This window comes from Ursus arctos, unplaced genomic scaffold, assembly GCF_023065955.2.
Source record: "Ursus arctos isolate Adak ecotype North America unplaced genomic scaffold, UrsArc2.0 scaffold_23, whole genome shotgun sequence".
Taxonomy (NCBI): domain Eukaryota; kingdom Metazoa; phylum Chordata; class Mammalia; order Carnivora; family Ursidae; genus Ursus; species Ursus arctos.
In genome coordinates, this window is record NW_026622908.1 from 6,568,051 (window position 1) to 6,587,193 (window position 19,143).

At 37.8% G+C, this 19,143-nt stretch overlaps 1 protein-coding gene across 16 annotated transcripts in view; it reads right to left on the reverse strand.

The window, feature by feature from the left end:
* SOX6 (SRY-box transcription factor 6) overlaps positions 1-19,143 on the reverse strand; it is a 587,380-nt gene that overhangs the window by 20,258 nt on the left and 547,979 nt on the right. For 15 of the 16 annotated variants that reach the window (XM_057317521.1, XM_057317512.1, XM_057317517.1 and 12 more), the window contains one exon: positions 298-531. In XM_057317521.1, coding sequence (XP_057173504.1) covers positions 298-531 — 234 coding nt within the window. The remainder of the gene's footprint in view (positions 1-297; positions 532-19,143) is intronic. The other variant, XM_057317525.1, reaches the window with a different exon arrangement.

The window sequence follows — 19,143 nt, forward strand, 5'->3', positions numbered from 1 at the left end:
CTCAGAGTTGCCAAATTCACAGTATATAACAGACCGTAAAAAGTTCTGTCTCCAAAGTAAGTTTTTAGTCCGTCCTTCCCTGGCACCCAGTGATGTGTAACCCCTAACCCTAAACGCCATGCTGCGGGGGCGGGGGGGGGGGGGGCACAGAGATGATGACGAAGACTCCCGAGGCAGCTTGCAGAGCTACGTCTAACGTCCGGAAACCACAGTCTCCCCGAGGTGTCAGACTATGCCCCTGCTTTCCACTCTCCGGCCCTCGGGGGGTACAAGGTCAGCATCAGAGACTGCACTCACCTAAGATTTTGCTAATGTTGGAGTTATGCATGTCGGGGAAGGCCTGAAGGATTTTCCTCCTCTCATCCTTCGCCCAAACCATGAAAGCATTCATTGGTCGCTTGATGTGTGGCTCGCTGCTGGCCCGGCTGCGGGCATCCCTGTAGACTCGCGCTTCAGCCACAGTGGCGCCTCCTGTTGGCCAACAATAATACTGCTGTAGTTTAGCTGCAGAGCCATTCATTGCTTTACTTCCTGTAACGTCAGGGCAGGAAGAACAAGATGGGTGCAAAGCATTATTATCTGAGTAACGTAACACAGCTTGCCGCCTGCTTCGGCTGTTTTCCCTAGGCCCTTCTCTTCTTTTTAAGTGACCTCTTGGAAGAATACAGTTTCAAATGACAATTCTATAGGCCCTTCTGATGGAGGCCTCAAAGACACACCGGGCAGAATTAATTTTGTCTGTTTTTGTACACCTCGTACGTTTTTACTACCATCAGTTGCGGGTGGTGATTTAGCAATGACTGGCATTATTTTAGAGTGAGTTTTCCTCTTGCGGTTCCTCCCTTCAAAAGCAGGCTCCCACCTATCATTTTAGCCTCATTTGCCAAAAATTGCAGCACTTCAAACTATCTCTTTACCTCAAACAGAATTTTCTCTCGCAATATTATGCCTGTCCATTGCTCCTCTCACGGCCTGGAAGCCCCTTCTCCTCCTTCTTCATGAAATCCCACCAAGTCCCACTCATCCTTCAAGGCCTATTCAAATGTGATATGTTTCATGAGTTAATTAATTCAATACAAAATATTAATTGAGCAGTTACTATGAGTTAGGCATTATGCCAGTGGTTAGGGATGCAAAGGTAAATAAAACAGACCCCGCTTTTAGAGAGCACACAAATCAGAGGGGGTACAGACCCCAGGCAATTATCACAGAGTGTACAATCGGTGCGGTAATATTGAAGTAAACAGGGAGCCAAGAGGGTAGCAGACAAGATAGTCAGCTAATGCCTCTTAGGAGAGGCACGTTGTCTAAGCTCTGTCGTGGAGGATGAATAAAGATCAGCACGTGAACAGGGGAGGGCTGTAAAGACAGATGGGAAGGGTAATTCAGGCCATAGGAACAGCATTTGCAATGATGTTCCCCAGGCTGCATTCATTCTTCTTTCTTTTATGCTACATGCCCCAAAGTAATTACTTGTTTATGTGACTATCTCTCTCTAATATTTCCACTCGATCCTCAGGAATATGAAACCCCTAAAGTTGGTGGTTATGTTGTACTCATTCTTGTATCCCCAGGATTTCCCACATAATAGATGTTCAATAAATATTTATTAAGTAAAAGATTGGTTTTCAACTTCTAGGCAAACTACTAGACTCAGAGGCATTTATTGCAAGGGTCCTGATATGTTTTTCTGCTGTTTAAGGGTAGTTCTTAAACATTCCCATATGAAACTATATCTAAATCTCTGATATTTGATCATTTCCAAAGAGGTGACTGTAGCTAGTAACATTCTAGATGAAAATCTCCTTGAGAATATGGCAAGAAGTGGCTCTCATTCACTGCTGTATCCCTAGGTTCTAGGAAAGCACTTGGCATATAGAGTTTTAATTAGTAAACTATGTTAAATTAATGAATGAATAAATGAATGAACATAGCTCTTGCTTGTTTTCATGAATCCTACTAGCGTGACACACGGAAGTATGCTTTGCAATGTGGCATCTACTAAATATCCCCCTATAGACTGAAAAACTTCTACAGCTAAATGTAAAGTGGTTGGACTGATGGCCTCAGCCACGGCTTCTACTGCATAAACAGGAAAGCCTACTCCCAAAAGTTTAGAAGCAAAATATACATTAAAACCAACATTTCCACTTTCTGGAAAAAGTAAAGCCTTTCAGCTCAGTGGAGTGATTATACAGGAACAACATGACCCAATCAATCTCTGGCCCTTCTACTCTATTTCTAGATACCTTGATTAAGTAGAAATTTGTTTGTGTCAGAGCTAGTAATAAATTAGAACATTAAAGTGCACTATTATTTGACAAATATGATCATCATTTATAGCAAACAAAAGACAGGATAAAAGGGCCCAACTGGCTAATATTATCAATTCTTTTCTAAACATGAAAGAGGGCACAGGGGCCACTATTTGAAGACCATGCAAAAATAGTATATTTTATAAACATCCCTTCTTTTAGGCCTACTAGACAGAATGGCCCCTTACATGAAAAGTCTCAGATCCCAAGATGCATAACTAATCTGCTACCTTTTTGCCACCATACCCACAGTACATTAATTTCATTTAAAATGCACTGACCATACAGGATAAATTGATTTCACTTTATATGGGTTTGACAGCCATGTTTATTGTGCAGTGAAATGTAGTGTAGCTTCCAGCTGACAATATCCATCAACACAGGGCAATATGCTGACTGCTGGGCCAGATGAAGGCATACATTACTCTGGAAGTGAAACACTCATTCAGATACGACAGTGTCTTCTCCTGAGGATCACCATGGTAATTTATGATGCCCTCAGTGCCATTACTTTACAACTGACATGGATTCAGCAATTTATATACTTGCATGCATACACATAAAAGGAGACAGGCTTGTGGAGAATGTCAGATGCAAAAACATTTCAATATTATTCTGAGTTAACTACTATGCCACAGGTGATTAACATTTGAGATCTGCTTTTACTGTCATAGCTTTCTCTGCACCTCTAACAAAACCAAATAGTCAGCTTCCGTTTACTTATTCATTTAAAAGATGTATTTCATTGTGAATGGGAAGTTTTACTTTCCTATGGACTGCAAGAAATCATGGTGGATTTTTAGACCCCGGTCTTAGCAGATCTTCTACACCATACCAACGGATTCCCGCAGACATGTCTTACATAGGCCCCATCTCTCTCTCTCACTCCATACCTCAGTCTTAACATATCCTTCCTACTCTCTTCTATCTTACCAAATTCTACTCTTTTCCAAGGGACAGACTCAGGTCCCACCCCACCAACTACCCTATATCTACCTCGCCCCTCTCTCCCATAGTACATATGGTCTACGTGACACTGACAATGAATTGATTACACAGCAGATATCTAGGACTCACAACAAATATTCCCATAAATTTAGAAATTCAGGCACAGTACAAAGCATAAAAATGTGAAGGTGGGAATGGAGAATAGAGACGCTCCAAGGCAGGCACATTATCACTTTTTTCTTGCCTCCTCTCCTCTCTTCCAAGGAAAGTCAAGTGAAAAATGAATGCGGACATCTTGACCTAAACTAGGACTGTTATATCAATGAACCAAGATTTGAGAAGAAGAGACTTATCCAGGGAGGCCAAGGTTTGAAACCACCTTTCAACCAGACCTGATATCTGATCAGAGACCAAATTTTAGGAACGTATTGAAGGCACAAAGCCAAAAGAATATTTAGAAAGTGTTCCTTAGCTTCCCTAAACTTTGCTTCATGAAACAAGGTGGTTAAGGAATTGTTGCAGCAGTAGAAATACATATGACTGCGTATGTGTGTATAAATTCAGAAAATGAAGATTATATATTATGTAAGGCTTTTTAAACACATAAGGAAAATTCTATAGAATACTATAGAATTGTTTTCAAAAGGTGTGCTATGAGTCTGAATATTTGACGCCTAAAATCCACTTTCTGTTATAATTAAAATCTACATATCAAGTGTGACTCCATACTGTTTCATTCATTTTTTAAAATAACACCAAGTTAAAAAAAAAAAAAAGCAGCACTTCATTCTAAAATAGCTAATGCTCTGTGTCAGAATCCAGAATCGTCCTAGGGAATGTCTCACAATTCTCTGAGGCAGCCTCTTTTACTTTTAAGAGCAGAGAAATCATTTGGCAGTTCACTCTTCACGGTATAGCTCCTCACGGAAAGCAGTTCTAAGGAGCCTAGACCCAAAGCTATGTACCTAAAAACTACTGCTTTTAGACTGACCTAAGTGTCTTTAATTATGAGCAGTAGTAGTCCTAAATGACAGTTACTGAAAGGTCAGGAGGTCAACAACACCACACTACGCACCATGGGAAAGTGATGTTCCCTGCACTCCATGAATTCCTGCTCTCTTCAGCTTCCCCAGGGGGCTTTGGTTTGATTAATTCATCCTTTGTCTCCCCATATCATAGTTTGGGTAAAGGCAAACTTTCAGTTAGACAAAGAAAGATAGTCCATGGGGAAAAAATAGAAATTGCCAAGGCAAAGACTTCCTTAGAAATCTGTGATTTAAATGATTTAAAGAGAAGACAGAAAGTTGAGTTTTTCCAGGTGGTTTGGAAAGAAGGCCAGTGTAACCATCATAGACTATGGCAATGGTCCTGAACTAATCCTAGAGAGGCCCCCTTCCTGGATAAATTCCAAGGGTTATGTGAGTGAATGAGTAAGTGTTTGGTATATGTATATATATAAAGTTCTCTCTAAGGAAGAACTTTGGCTAATTCTATAATGTGCCTAGTAATCATTTATTTAGGCACTAATTCAGCAAACACTCTGACAAATTTCAGATCGACCCAACATTGTGATTGGGTATACAAAGAATGATAACATGTGTGCCTTTTTAAAAAGGGATTCAGTCCAGTGAGGGAAACAGACACATAAATAGAAAACTACAAAACAGTGTAAGTGCCAACAAAGGTAATTAAAAAACACTATGAAAGTGGAGACGAGAAGCTATCGATGTCGTTGGAATGAACACAGATGACCATCAGGAAGCCTCAGAGATGCAGTGGTGCTTGGTGGCATCTTAGAGGAAGAAGAAAAGTTTGCCAGCAGGTATGACTTTGAAAGTATTCTAGGCTGGAGAATTAGTGCGAATAAAGGCACAGAGTTATAACAAAGGATTGATAGGGTTTAGGGTATAAAAAGAAGCTGCCTATGCTTGGGCTTATAGAAAAAAATAGAGGAGTATTAAGAGATGAAATTAGAAACGTAAGTAAGGGACAGATGTGCTAAGTACCTTGAATGCCACGCCAAGAAGTCTTTAAAGTTTTTAAGCAGGGTAGTGACATGAACAAATATATTCAATGAGACATCAGAATGGAAACTAAATGAGCAATTCTTTCTTAATAGTCTCAATGATTACTAATGATCTGACAATAAATCTACCATTTATAATCTACAGTGTACAATATATAGTAAAGAACTACAAGTTGTGCAAACAACACTAAAATATGACCTAGAGATAACAACAAAACAGAACAAACAAATAAAACCTCAACAGAAAGAGAAACTGGGATGACTCACATAGTGTAATTAGCAAACAAGAGCTTTAAAGCAACCATTATAAACATGTTTGAGAACTTAAAAGAAAAGATTGTCATAATGAATACATAGACAGGGTTGGGGGGGAACTCAGTAGAGAAATGAAACTAGAAAGAGAAATGGAAATTCTAGAACTGAAAAGTATATTCGAGATGAAAATTCACTGATCGGATTTCACAGAAGTTTGGAGTGCAGATATAGGGTCAGTGAACTTGAAAATACATCAAAAGAAATGATCCAGTCTCAAAAACAAAGAGAATACAAAAGCTAAAAACACAAACAGAGACACCACAATATGTGGAACAATATTAAGTGTCCTAAAATATGTGTAATTGGAGTTCCAAAAAAGAAAAGAGAGAATCATGACTGAAAAATATTTGAATTAACACTGGTTGAAAATTACTGGAACTTAGTAAGAATCATCAACTTACAGGTCAAGACATTCAGATAAATGCAGGCAGAATAAACTCAAAGAAAACTGTACCTAGACACTAGCCAAACTGCTGAAAACCAAAGACGAAGGGAAAGTTCCAGAGAAACAGGATATATTACATACAAGGTAACAATAATATAAATGATTGCTGATTATTCATAAGAAACAATGAAGGCCAGAAGACCATAGAACATCTTTAGAATGCTGAAATTAAATAAGTCAGTTCAGACATTTACCTAGTGAGCATATGCTCTAAAAACGAATATAAAATACATTTTCAGATAAATTAAAGCTGAAAAAAATGTATTACCTGCAGACAAATACCAAAAGAGATACTCAAGGAAATTATTCAAGTTGAAGAGAAAGAACATCTGACAGAAATTCAAATATACAAGAAGAAATGAAGAGCATCAATAATAATAAATATGTGACTTAAAAAAAACCAGCTTTGTTTTCTTCTGTGTATTTCCTTAATGAACAGTTGATTTTTTTTAATGTTTTTAAAAGACAAGGGGCTACTTAATGTAAAATATAACATTATTGTGGAATTTATAACATATGAAGAGGTAAAACATGTGAGAACAATGGCACATTAGCACGAAGGATAAGGGTGGTAAATGGAATTAAATTGCTAAAGGTTGCTTTATTTTGTGAAAAGTGGTTAATTTTAACTGTAAGAAAACTCAATTAAGGATTTATAGTAAATCACTAGAAACAACAACTAAACAAAATACAAAGGGGTATAGCTAAAATACCAATAGAATAATTCAAATGGAAGACTAAAAAAGGACTCGAAAGGAGACAGTAAAAAGATCAGTGGTTGCCATGTGTGCCATCATGTACCATAATGATGGGACAGGACACAGAGGATTTTTAGGGCAGTGAAAATACTCTGCATGATACCACAATGATGGATATGTATTACTGTACATCTGTACAAAACCATAGAATGTACAATACCCAGAGTAAACACTAAGATAAACTATGGATTTTGGGTTGGTATGATATGTCAAGATAGGTCCATCCATTGAATGTACCACTCTCATGGGGTGTAGTGATAATGGGAAAGGCTATGCATGTCTGGGGGAAGAGAAATCCCTGTACCTTCCTCTCAATTTTACTGTGAACCTTACACTGCTCTAAAGAAATAAAATCTTAATACTAACAGGATTCAATTAACTCAAAGGAAAGAAAGGAAAGACAGAAGGCCAAAAACTGAGGGAACAAACAGAAAACAAATAGCAAATTATAAGACTTAAGCCCATCAAATTCAATAATCACACTGAATATGAATAAATTAACTAATCCAACTAAAATCAGAGATTTTCAGAATGGATAAAGAGTTGAAATCAAAGAAATACAAACCAGACACAATAAAGACAATTTATAAAGCCAAGTGTTAGTCATTTAAAAGCTCAATAAAACTGATACACCCCTAGTAAGACTGCTCAACAAAGAAAGAAACAAAAATACCAATATTTGGATTGAAAGAGGGTATTTTACTATAGATACTACTCGCATTAAGAGGATAATGAAAGATTATTGTGAATAACTTAATTCCAATAGACTTGACAACTTAGATAAAATGAACAAGACACAAACTACTAAAATTCACTCAAGAATAAATAGAAAATCTAAATACTCTTATAGCTAATAAAGAAACTATATTTATAGCCAACAACCTTCACATGGAGAAAACTCCAGTCCCAACGGTGTCACTGGTAATTTTTTCAAGTGTTTAAGGAAAAAGTAAAATAATTTTATATAAACTAAGAAAGTAGAGGTAGAAGGAACATTCCCCAAATTTATTTTATGAGGTGGCATCATACCCTGACAAAGATTTGAACATAAATGCAAAAAGTCTTAATAAAATGTTAGCAAATTAAAGCCAGCAATATGTAAAATAGACCATAAATCATGACTAAATAGGATTTATCTCAGGAATGTAAGTAATTTAACATCTGAAATCAGGCAATGTAATTCACTATATAACAAAACAAAGGGAAAACACACGATCATCACAATAGATTCAGAAAATGATTTTAACAAAATTTGATACCCACTCATGTTAAAAACTCTCAGGAAACTAGTAACAGAAGAGAACTTCCTCAGTCTGGTAAAGGGCATTTAAGAAAAACCTGTAGGACATCATATTTATTTGGGAACTACTGGATGCTTTCCCCTAAGAACTAAGAAGAAAGGGGATGTCTACTCTCACCATTGCTTATCAACACTCTTTTACAGGTAAAGAAATGAAAAGCATACAGATTGGAAAAGAATAAATATACAAACAATATGTTATTTGTATTCATAGATAATTGTTTACAAAGAAAATCCTAAGGAATCTGCAAAACAATTACTAAAACTAGTAAGTGAATTTAGCAATATTGCAATGTACAATATAAAAATGCAGAAAGCAACTGTATTCCTATGTACTAGCATCAAGTAACTAGAAAATATTTTTTTAAGTTTACATCCCTAATAGCATCAGAAAATAAAATACTTGGGAGTAAATTGAACCCCAAAAGTGTGCAAGACCTCAGCACTAAAAGCAATACATTTGTCAGTTAAATTAAAGTAGACCTAAATAGAGGAATACACCATACTCATGGAGCATGATCAGAAGACTCCATATTGTTAATATGTTAATTCTTTCCAAATTTATCTATATATTCAACCCAATCCCAATAAAAAAAAATCCCCAAAAGATAATTTTTTCTAGAAATTAACGTGTTGATTTTAAAGTTTATATAAAAAATAAAGTAGTAAGAACAGCCAAAACAAACTGAAAAAAGTGGGAGGATTCAAAATACTTGATTTCAAGACTTCGAGTAAAAATGTGACATTTGTAAAAGCTAGAGTAAAAAAAGACAGTATGGTATTGGTATAAAGATAGACAAATAAACCACTAGAATAGAATTTGAGAGTCCAGAATTAAACTCTCACATATATGGCCAATTTTCAATAAAGACTTAGGCTGTTAAGGTGGGAAATGATAGTCTTTTCAACAAATAGTACTAAAACAAGGGGATAAATATGTGGACAAAATGAACCTTGACCTTTTATCACATTCTACCCCAACAATTAATTTGAGATGAATCATAACAAAACCAAAAGCAAAAACTCAATGAATACATAAGAGAACATTTTAGTGACCTTGGAGTAAGCAAAGATTCTTAGAAATAGCCTATTAAGTACTAACTATACAAGAAAAACGGTAAGTTGAACTTTATTAAATTAAGACTCTGCTCATCAAAAAGTTGTTGTTAAAAAAAATAAAATGTCAAAGCACAGACTGGGAAGAAATATTCATAATATACATATCTGACAAGAACTTGTATCAAGAATATATGAAGAACTTCTACAGGAAAACAAACAATCTTAATTTAAAAATGGGCAAAAGGCACGAGCACTTTACAAAATAGAGGAAGAACATGGTGTATTCCTCTATTTATTTAGATCTTCTTTCATTTAACTGACAAATGTATTGTTTCTAGTGCAGAGGTCTTACACAATTTTTTGGTTCAATTTATTCCCAAGTATCTTATTTTCTGATGCTATTAGGAATGTAATATATAAATATGTATATAGTTACGGCCAATAAGCACATGAAAAGGTATTACATATCATTAGTCATCAGGAAAATAGAAATTAAAACCACAATAGATACCACTTCCCACCCACTAGAAGAGCTTACAACACTACACATTGGCAAGAATATGGAGCAACTGGAACTCTAATATATTGGTGGTGAAAGTGTAAAATGCGTAACCATTTTGGGAAACAGTTTGGCAGTTTCTTATAAAGTAAAATATATACTTACCAATGACTCAACATTTCCACTCTTAGGTACTTACCCAAAACAAATAAAAACTTTGTCCAGAAATAGATTTATGTAAGAATATCATAGCAGTTTTATTCATCATAACCAAAAACTGAAAATAACTGGAGAATGGACAAATTGTGGTATAGCCATACAATGGGATACTATTCAAAGTAAAACTGTTTTAACTCTTAGTTTAAAAAAAAAAAAGCAAAGCAAAAGAACCGAAATAAAATAGAAAGCCAAACAAACAAAAGTGATCTTTTCCTGAAAGTTTTTTTTCTCTGTGGACTTGAGTGTATGGCATATTCAAGCCATTGCGATCTCAAAAAGTTGGTCTCATTTACCAAAAAAAAATTTAAAAAATAAATGATAGTAATGAAAATTAAAAAATATATATATATATACATTAAGAAGGGCAGAATAGCTTCTTAATAAAAAGAGACATAAATATATACCACTGGATTGCTTGGCAATCACAGTATTTTAGAGTACTTCAGTCTATCAACAGAGTAGTTGATTTTCTTCTGTGGGATTCTGGAAAGAGTTACATGATACAATTAATAGTCCCTTATTTGGGTTAATAGAAATAATGATAATGAGTGCATCAGAAACAAAAATATAGAAGATGAAGGAATTTTAGAAGGGGGCTTGAAAAATTAGGAAAGATGGAAGGTATTAATTTCACCATGTTTATCTCACCAAGTCTGTCTTACTATTGAAGTCTAATTCACTATATAGGAATGGTTGATAGCTGTCTCCCTACGATTATGGAAGTTCTGCAAACTTCACATTCCCACTTACTGACAGAAAGTGAACTTACTTTCATTATAAGAAGGCTGCTTGGAATTCAAATTTGATTTCTTCTTACAAAAACAGAACAAAATAAAACACAAAACAATTGCACTAGCCTAGTGGTTTACTTGGCAGGAAGATACATTCCATGGCTGAGCAAGAGTCTTAATATTAGAGAAGTGATGTGTTCATCTTCTGAGAAGGGATGCCAGGGGTGAAGACTATGGTTTGCCATGTCTTTTATACAAGATTAGCTAGCTAGGTTAGCAAAGAATTACCTTCTTTAATCCCACTAAAAATAAATACCTTACTTACTTCAACTATTGAACTTTATAGCAAGAAATTCACTGAAAAACCTAGAGGGATAGATAGATAGATAGATAGATAGATAGATAGATAGATAGATAGATACTTTCATTGGGTATTTTGGAAACAGACACTTCACTAGACTAGGCGGGAGGTCAGTTTCCGGGACAGGCATACCATGTGTGCTAAGCAATTTTATATACAACAATATTTACAAAGTGCTTTCAGTAAATACATTATCTGAATTCTCTTTACAATCCTTTGAAATCTGTAGGGGGGTAGATATATTTGCCCCACTTTATAGAGGAGAAAACCAAGGCTCAGAGGGGTTGTGTTAGCTTCCTCTGGAATAACTAGATGCTGGTATGCTGCTCATAAGGGGCAGAGCCAGATCTAGAACCTTGGTCTTCCGACTTGCAGTCTAGTCCATTTCCCCTACACCAAAGCTACCCCAATCACTATTCCGTGATCTGAAATAACTGAGTTTTAAAGCCCACCATGCCTGGGCTGGAACATTACTCTCCCCCTGTAAGGATGTCATTTCTCTGCCACAGCTAAGCACATTAGAGGAGCCCATTACCCATTATGAAGTTCATGCCACTGTCTAATTGGTCTCTGAACTACTGCCCCACCAGAGATGCAAGAGCATGCAAAGAAAGCATGAAGGACTGAAATTATGGCAGGAATTAAAACGATGGTAAATTAATGCATTCCTGAGTTACAGGATTGTGAGCAAGTGTTATTGTGGATAAAGCTTCTACTTTTTCCTATTGGAAACTCCATTCTCTTTAAGAGATCAACAAGAAGAACCAAAAGGGAATTCCCTAAGGTCAGCTCTGAGGAAACATAAACCTCTAATTCAATAACTCTGCTACTGCTCTGAAAAAAGGCTTTATTATTGCAACATCCATATGGAGCCAATTGGACATTAATGACTAATCAATCCCTCCCCTTTCTATTCTACTTAAAGTGTCACAAACCATGTTTAGATTAGCCCATTTCCTGCTTAGGATTGCTCAAGATGTCTTTTGTTCTTTCAGGACCAGCCTGATGGAGGCAGCTTAAACAAACACACGACCAGAGTGGCGCACGAGTTATAAAGTGCCATATGTGAATGAACAAAGGGGCTATACTAAAGCCTTTTGTGGTATTTGTTAATGTTTTTCATCTGAGCTTAAAAAGGCTTAATGACTTTGTGGTGAGCTGATGCATGTGGCTCGTGGCTTTGCAAAATGAAGGAAATTCTAACCAGTGATATACCAGTCTGTAGTTTCAGAAGTCTCTTGCTTTCAGTTTTGGTGCCCATGTTTACCTTTTTTTTTTTTTTTAAATTCTCAAGTTATATTCGCTTTACACAGATAACTAAACAGAGACCTTATCTTGTTTCAACTATAGCATACAAAGGCAACTGGGATAACTTCCGTGATTCTTTATTTTAATGACCTGAAAGTAGCAGAGAGCATCAAATAGCCTACTTATTATCTACTTGCTATTTCTGTGCACAGGAGGAAAGCTTCCAAGCTGTTGAGCCCAGGCGAAAAGACGTCATTTAAGTTCGAACCAGAGACCACTACGGATGAAGTAAGACAAGAATAGGTTCTGGCTTCCTAAGTTTCCAGGAGAACCAGGCTTGGATTCAAGTAGATTCCCTTGGAGAAGACAGAGGCTGGTAAAAAGCTGGAAGGCTAAATAATTCATGTGGCTCAGCAGCTTCTGGCTTCATCCAGCTCAATGCACTACCATACATTCTACACGAAATTAAGGTGCACAAACCAAGATGAAGCGGGTCTCAGAATTAGTTAACAAAGGGACTACTGCATCCATCCTTGTCACTCATCCATTGGCTTGGCCTCACTGTCTCTGCTGGACTATTATAAATACTAGCCTTCTAACAGATATGCTTACTTCCAGCTCGGTGTCCCCAGTCCCCACTTAATACCTTTCCTAATTTCATCCAGAGTGATCCATCACAAACGCAATCCTGACCAGACTTCTCCTGTATTTAAATATCTTCCATGGATCCCTAATGCCCCAAAGATGAAGTCCTTAGTAAGGTTCTCCATGAGCTGGTTCTCTTCCTATGCCTCTAGTTCTACCTCTGCCTTCTCTACTTCAAAATGTTTTACTTTATAATGCTGAACTACTTCTGGTTCTCCAGACAGCCTGTTGTTTCACACTAAGAATTCATGCTTTTCCCTTGTCCTAGAATTTCCTGTCCACCTTGCAATCACTTACTCTTTGACTCATGTCAGGGCTGGTTTTCTCCATGCAGTCTTGCCTGGTTTGTCAGTTTGGGTTAAGTCTTTTGGGCTCCCACAATGTCCTCTGCATCCCTTTATCTTAACATTGATCGTATTTTATCCAGATTACCAGTTGTATGTGCTCACCTTCTTCCTGAGACTGTGCAACCCAAAAGGGTAAAGGGATGGCCGTGTCTTGTTCATAACTGCATCCCCAAAGTATTCTACACAAGTGGGCATAAGTAAGTACTCAAAGGTGGAGAGCAGTGGACATCTTTAACGGTGAAAATTCTAGAGTGAGACTCACATATCTACCTGTTGCATTAGAACCTGGGAATTTCTGAAAATAGATTTTGTATAAATCCCATTTTTAAATATCCTATTAAATACCTTGTCTTACTTGAGCACCCTGTAAAATAATAAGGCTTTGATGGGAAAATATATCCATTGGTGTTTGGGACTCAGAGATCATTGGTTCTAATCTGACTTCTTTTACTGACTTACACACCACACAATTCTGAAATCCCAGCTTCCCCACTTCCAGGGAAATCTTGAAAGGAGGGTTGGGCAAGTCTGAGCTTTCTGGAAATATTAAATCTGGAAGCTGTTCTAGTGTTGTAGGGTATGTGCAAATATATACAACTGGAGCAGGCATTCAAACCGGTGTATGACGGAGCTTCCCTAGACAGCGGAGTCGTTATGAAACAGATAAAACATGCTCGTAGAATAAGAAAATGTGAACATGAGAGGGAGATTAAAGATCATCTAATCCACACTTTATTCCACATGAGGAAACTGAGGTTTAGAAAGGTGAAATTGCCCAAGTCTCACAGTTAGTAAGTGGCAAAATCACAAGGAACTCAGATGTAACTATCCCCTAAGTTTCACATTTGCCATCAGAATTAATTTCTAAAATGGTCAGTTGAATTGTTTCAATCGCATCTGGACTTAGCTTTTAAAAGTCAATAAAACTCTAATTTAATTGGTTTCTCTTCTCCATTCGTTTCAGGGAATTCGCCTTTTATTAGAATGAGAGATGCAGATCACGGGTGCAGTAGAAACTAAATGTTTTTATTAGGTTATGGTATGAAAATAATATTAGAAATATTTGGGGCAAACAACTCATTTCCAAGATCCACCAAAACTCCTTCACCCCGAGAATCTGGTGGAAGTATTTGAAAGGTACCTAATATTTGTACAGTTTGAAAGATTAAAAAAATCTTTCAAAAGTTTCTATTTCTCATTTTTTCCTGCTTTTTAATGAAAACCAACAGGAAAAAGCTACTCCAACAAACGCCAGCAACTCAATCAGCTCATCTTGGAGAAAAATGGGAGTCAGTGCAACTCAGATGCCGTGTCGTTAGACAGATCTGGGTTTTAACTGTACCTTTGACCTTTCCTAACTTGGGAAAATTATTTCCCTTCTCTGTAAACGGTAGTCTCATCTCCTGACAAGAGAGAGCTAATCATTTCTACTTGGCAGGATCTTTGTGAAGATTAAGTAGGAATGTAAATTTCTTAGATCATCTACTAGAACCCAGGAGCCACTCAACAAGCAGTAGTTGCCATTAGAAATAATATCAGTAGTACCAGCAAGACAAGTAGGAGAATGCCTGTTCCGGTACCTAGGACATAGCAGGTGCTTAACCCCCAACTATTCCGTTTCCAGTCTTTCCCCATATCTGGTGATGTTTCCCGTGCTGCACAGGCCTGTTCTTCGGAGTAGTTATAAGATGAGCCCACAAGTTAGCTAGAGAGTGCAATTTACTGCTTCATGGAGCTTCTTTTCTGCCCCACAGCTAAAAACACTCAAAAGGGTCTCTATGATAAAAAGCTAAAATTTATCAAATACGCACAGGACCCAACCCCAAACCACCATCTCATATCCCCCGGTTCCCACATGTGGAAATTGTAACCAGACTATACTGCTCAGTCCTTGCCAGAAAAAAAAAAAAAAAAAAGGAAGAGATCCTTATCTTGTGAATTTATGGAACGGCTTTTTATAAAAGACTCATCTGGAATAACATAGGATTAGGATTATTGACTACGAGACTGGTAATAAACAAAGGGCAAGGTAGGTGACATTTGACAGGTGTTTTTCTTTCTCCTCCACTAACAGTTCCGTAGGTCTGCAACATGGACTGACCATTCTCCCTTTCCATTTTGTCCTCACGTGGGACCAGCCTTCCCAGTGAAGAGTGAGCTTATATTGAAGTAGCATGAAGTGATTTCTCTGCCATGAAAGTACATATAAACCAGTAAGCTGCAATTTGTATTTTTAGTGTAAATTTAAAATGGTTGAATATATTGCTTATGAAATTCTTCTCTCCAGGGCTGAAACTTGGGATATTAAGTTTTAGTTCAGAGTTACTTTTTACAGCCTCCTCCTAAATGTAACAGTCTACAGCATAATGCAAATGCCGATGGATTCTTACACATTCGCTTCCCTCTGGTACAAGACCTAATATGGGGCATCATGTCAAAGGGTAAGTATTCACTGAACAAAAACAACTGGAAAAAACCACTCGCCACGAATGAGAGGCAAAAGTACAGGACAGATCTGTAAGACATCCATCGGTCACATCGGACAAAGTGAAATCACACTTCAATGAGCAATACCCCCAGGAAGAAAAGTAATATGTTTGATATGACTTGGATGAAAACCCTCCTAACTCCTACTCAGCTCTCTGACGATGTTATAAGAAAGGACAACCACTGAATAGCCCCTCCGAAAGACTATTATACAGAACAAAAAAATATAGAGACTAACAGATCTTCCAGACTAAACTAACTGCTGCTTTTCCATATTTTTAACCTCTATGATCTAAGTCAATCTTGAACAATTAAAAATTAACGTCTATTTATTTGGTGGCCAAGTCCGAATTCTTGAGCCTGGCTTTCAAGGCCATCCACAATATGGAGCCCAGATATTTCTATAACATGTTCAATTCCACAAATATTTACTGACTACAATTATACGTGAGGCTTTATTGGGCTTGGTAGAGAAGACAAGGGTCAGAAAGGTGAGTCTTCCCTTCTGGAACTTCCTTATGAATGTCTGTGTGCTTTACCGTTCTTGCGCCTGCTTGGATTATTCCCTAAACTGAAAGTTCTTTCCCTTCTCTCTGCTCATCCAAACCTAAGCTTATCTCCAGCTATATTTCTATCAGGCCTGCCACAGTCATTGCTGTCCAAAAGCACTGTAGCTTCCTCTTCTAAAGAGCACTTTTTTTTCTGGTTCTCTAACGACATACCTGAACATGTAACCCCTTAGGTTGCTTTGCTTTCTATGTGTTGCTAACATTATAATCCCAACCACATTATTAGCTCTTACAGAATATAGTCAGTCCATTTTTTTTAAAAAATCCTTCCCGCCATGCCCATATGTGCTGTGCACATAAGAGATCATCAGTACATTGTAACTGGAACATGGGAGTAAAACTGAAGACTGGGGACCCCTGAAGTACAGACAGACCCTGACTGGAAGGGTTTGGCTATAGGCACCAACAATTCAGTCTATGGAGAACGGCCCTAAAGAGTAGGAAATAGCAGGTAGTGGGCATAAGCAGAGTAAAATGAGACCATGAATATAAAAGAAGGAGAATGCAAAAATAAAAATACATTAGTAAAAAAAAAAAAAGGTAAGAGTCAGTAACAAAAAATGAGAAACAGCTAGGGGGTTATCAACTTTTTGAAATAAGTTAGAAGCACAGTTATCAGAACTTGAAAAAGAGAAAGGACCAATTAGGGGGGAGAAAAGGTTGGTCTCAAATCCAATCCTGACCTTAAGCAGAAAGAATTCAAAAAGCACTCCAAATTGGCTTGATGCTCTAAACCCCACCAGCCTAAGGTTGGGCTGAATTCACTGGCCTGCAGACAGCAAGTCAAATGGCTCTTGCTGCCAGACAGGATGACTCTGGGACAGGTAACCAGACAGGGTCCACACCCCAAGAGCTACACAGCCAGTCCGAACGTGGCAGGGCTTACTCTAATGCGCTGGAGTACGTGAAGCAGATCCACGTAGTACTGAGGAAGCACGGACTGATTTTGTAGCCCCACTGGGAACATATGCCGGCTGCTCTTATCTTGGATCTAATGTTCATGGTAGATGTTGTTAATCTTTTGTGGTCCAGTTTCTCAGACAAATTGGGGAAGTACTTCCGTGTGATTCACTAATAGCCTAGACAAGCATTTTCCCCCTAGGTAGATGATAAGCAGTCAGAAAACGGGGTGTGTGTGTGTGTGTGTGTGTGTGTGTGTGTGCGTGCGTGTGGTGGTTTTATGCATTGTCATTGACACTTCTTTAGAGAAAAAGTCAGCCCAATGAGAAACCAGCCCTTGGCCAGGGTGAGGTTCCCCAGTAAAGGGAGGCTAGCTCTTCAGGCTTTCTAGCTTAAGCAACTCTGAGAAGCAGGTTGAGCTCCCTTTATGAAGTATTAGGGGATGGAGTTATACGAGAGTCTTGACATTTCACTCTCTTGCCCCATCAGGACTATCCATCACTTGGAGAGTTCAATGGAAATTGTTTTCCACCAACATTAAAAGTTATTTGGGAGCTTTTAAGACACAGCAAATATATTTCTTTAAGAGAAGTTTATTTGCTTGTTTAAGAGAGCGGCACTTTATATATAGTGCTGATATAAACTGGTGCACAGGATCCTCTAAAACTGTTTATATCCACAGTAAAATACATTTTTGTGATACTCATACAACAGAGTTAGTCCGGAGCCAGGGGCTTTGTGAACTCGGCTTATCTCCCAGTCTGTGGCTGTTATTCAGTCCTCACCAGGTCTTGGGCCTCCCTGGTTACTAATCCTGGCTTCGGACCCCAGCCTGCTGGTTCCATAGAAACCGCTTGGCCTATTCATTCCTCTAAGATTCCTGGAAACACTGTTCCAGGCAGGTAGGGAAAGGCAGACCCGTACGCCCATGGCATAGCTCTGATTAGTGCTCTCTTCTGATTTACCTCAGTCTTTTCTTTTAATATGTACAATTTTCCATCTTTTATGTCTGATATATATACTCTAGTACTTGGATTCCTTCTTGGGCAAAGACATCTCATTATAGAGATAGTTTATTTCTATAATAATTTCATTTCTTTAAAAGATGGTGTGGTCCTTAATTGATACTTGTTACATTCTAGTTGACTTAAAGGTGAATGATTTCAATTTTATGGCAGTATAACAAGACAGTTAAAAAAAGTGTCAACTAGAAATCACCTGGACCAACTTCTGCAGCTACAGACAAGAAAATTCAGCGAAAGAAAGTGACCCGCCAAGGGCGGAGCGACTAGAATGTAAGTCTCCTGGCCCTTGAGCAAATATCTGAAGGGGTGTCATGTGGAGAAATAGGAGTTTTATTGTTTTTGGAACTGAGAAGCCAGATGGAGCCGGTGAGTAGAAGTTCCAAGGAAGCAGAAACAAATTCTGGTTATGAACAACAAAGAATTAATAATTAGAATCAGAATGAGCTTCTCAAGAAGTAGTCAGGGGTCTGTTAACAGACTACGAGATGCATTTGAACAGAAGTGAGCTGACCACTTGTCAGGGGTATAAGAAGGGATTTCCCGGCTGGACTGTAAGTTTGATGATGTCTCTCCTTTATTCCAGTTCTGAGAATCTAAGTGCTGCGATGTGAAGCACTGTATTCTGGTGGGCTTGAACTACGAATGATTTTCACATTCCGAAGTATAGGCCGCTGTAGCCCTTAAACCCCACACCAGATTACACTGCAGCTTCCCTCTGCTGCCTTGAATGAGCTGTGTATCTTCAAGCCAATCTTCCCTTTCCACAAGGAATAAGGATCCAGGGAGGGGCAAGGGACTGAAGAAAGCGTCACGGACTTCTCAGAGTGTGAATCAGAGGGTAAACAGAATTTTTAAGAGAAAATAATATTAATGTTACTAATAACATTAAGTGGTGCATTTTTAAAGGGAAAAAAAAAATGGAGACATTGCAGTCCCTCTTATTTGT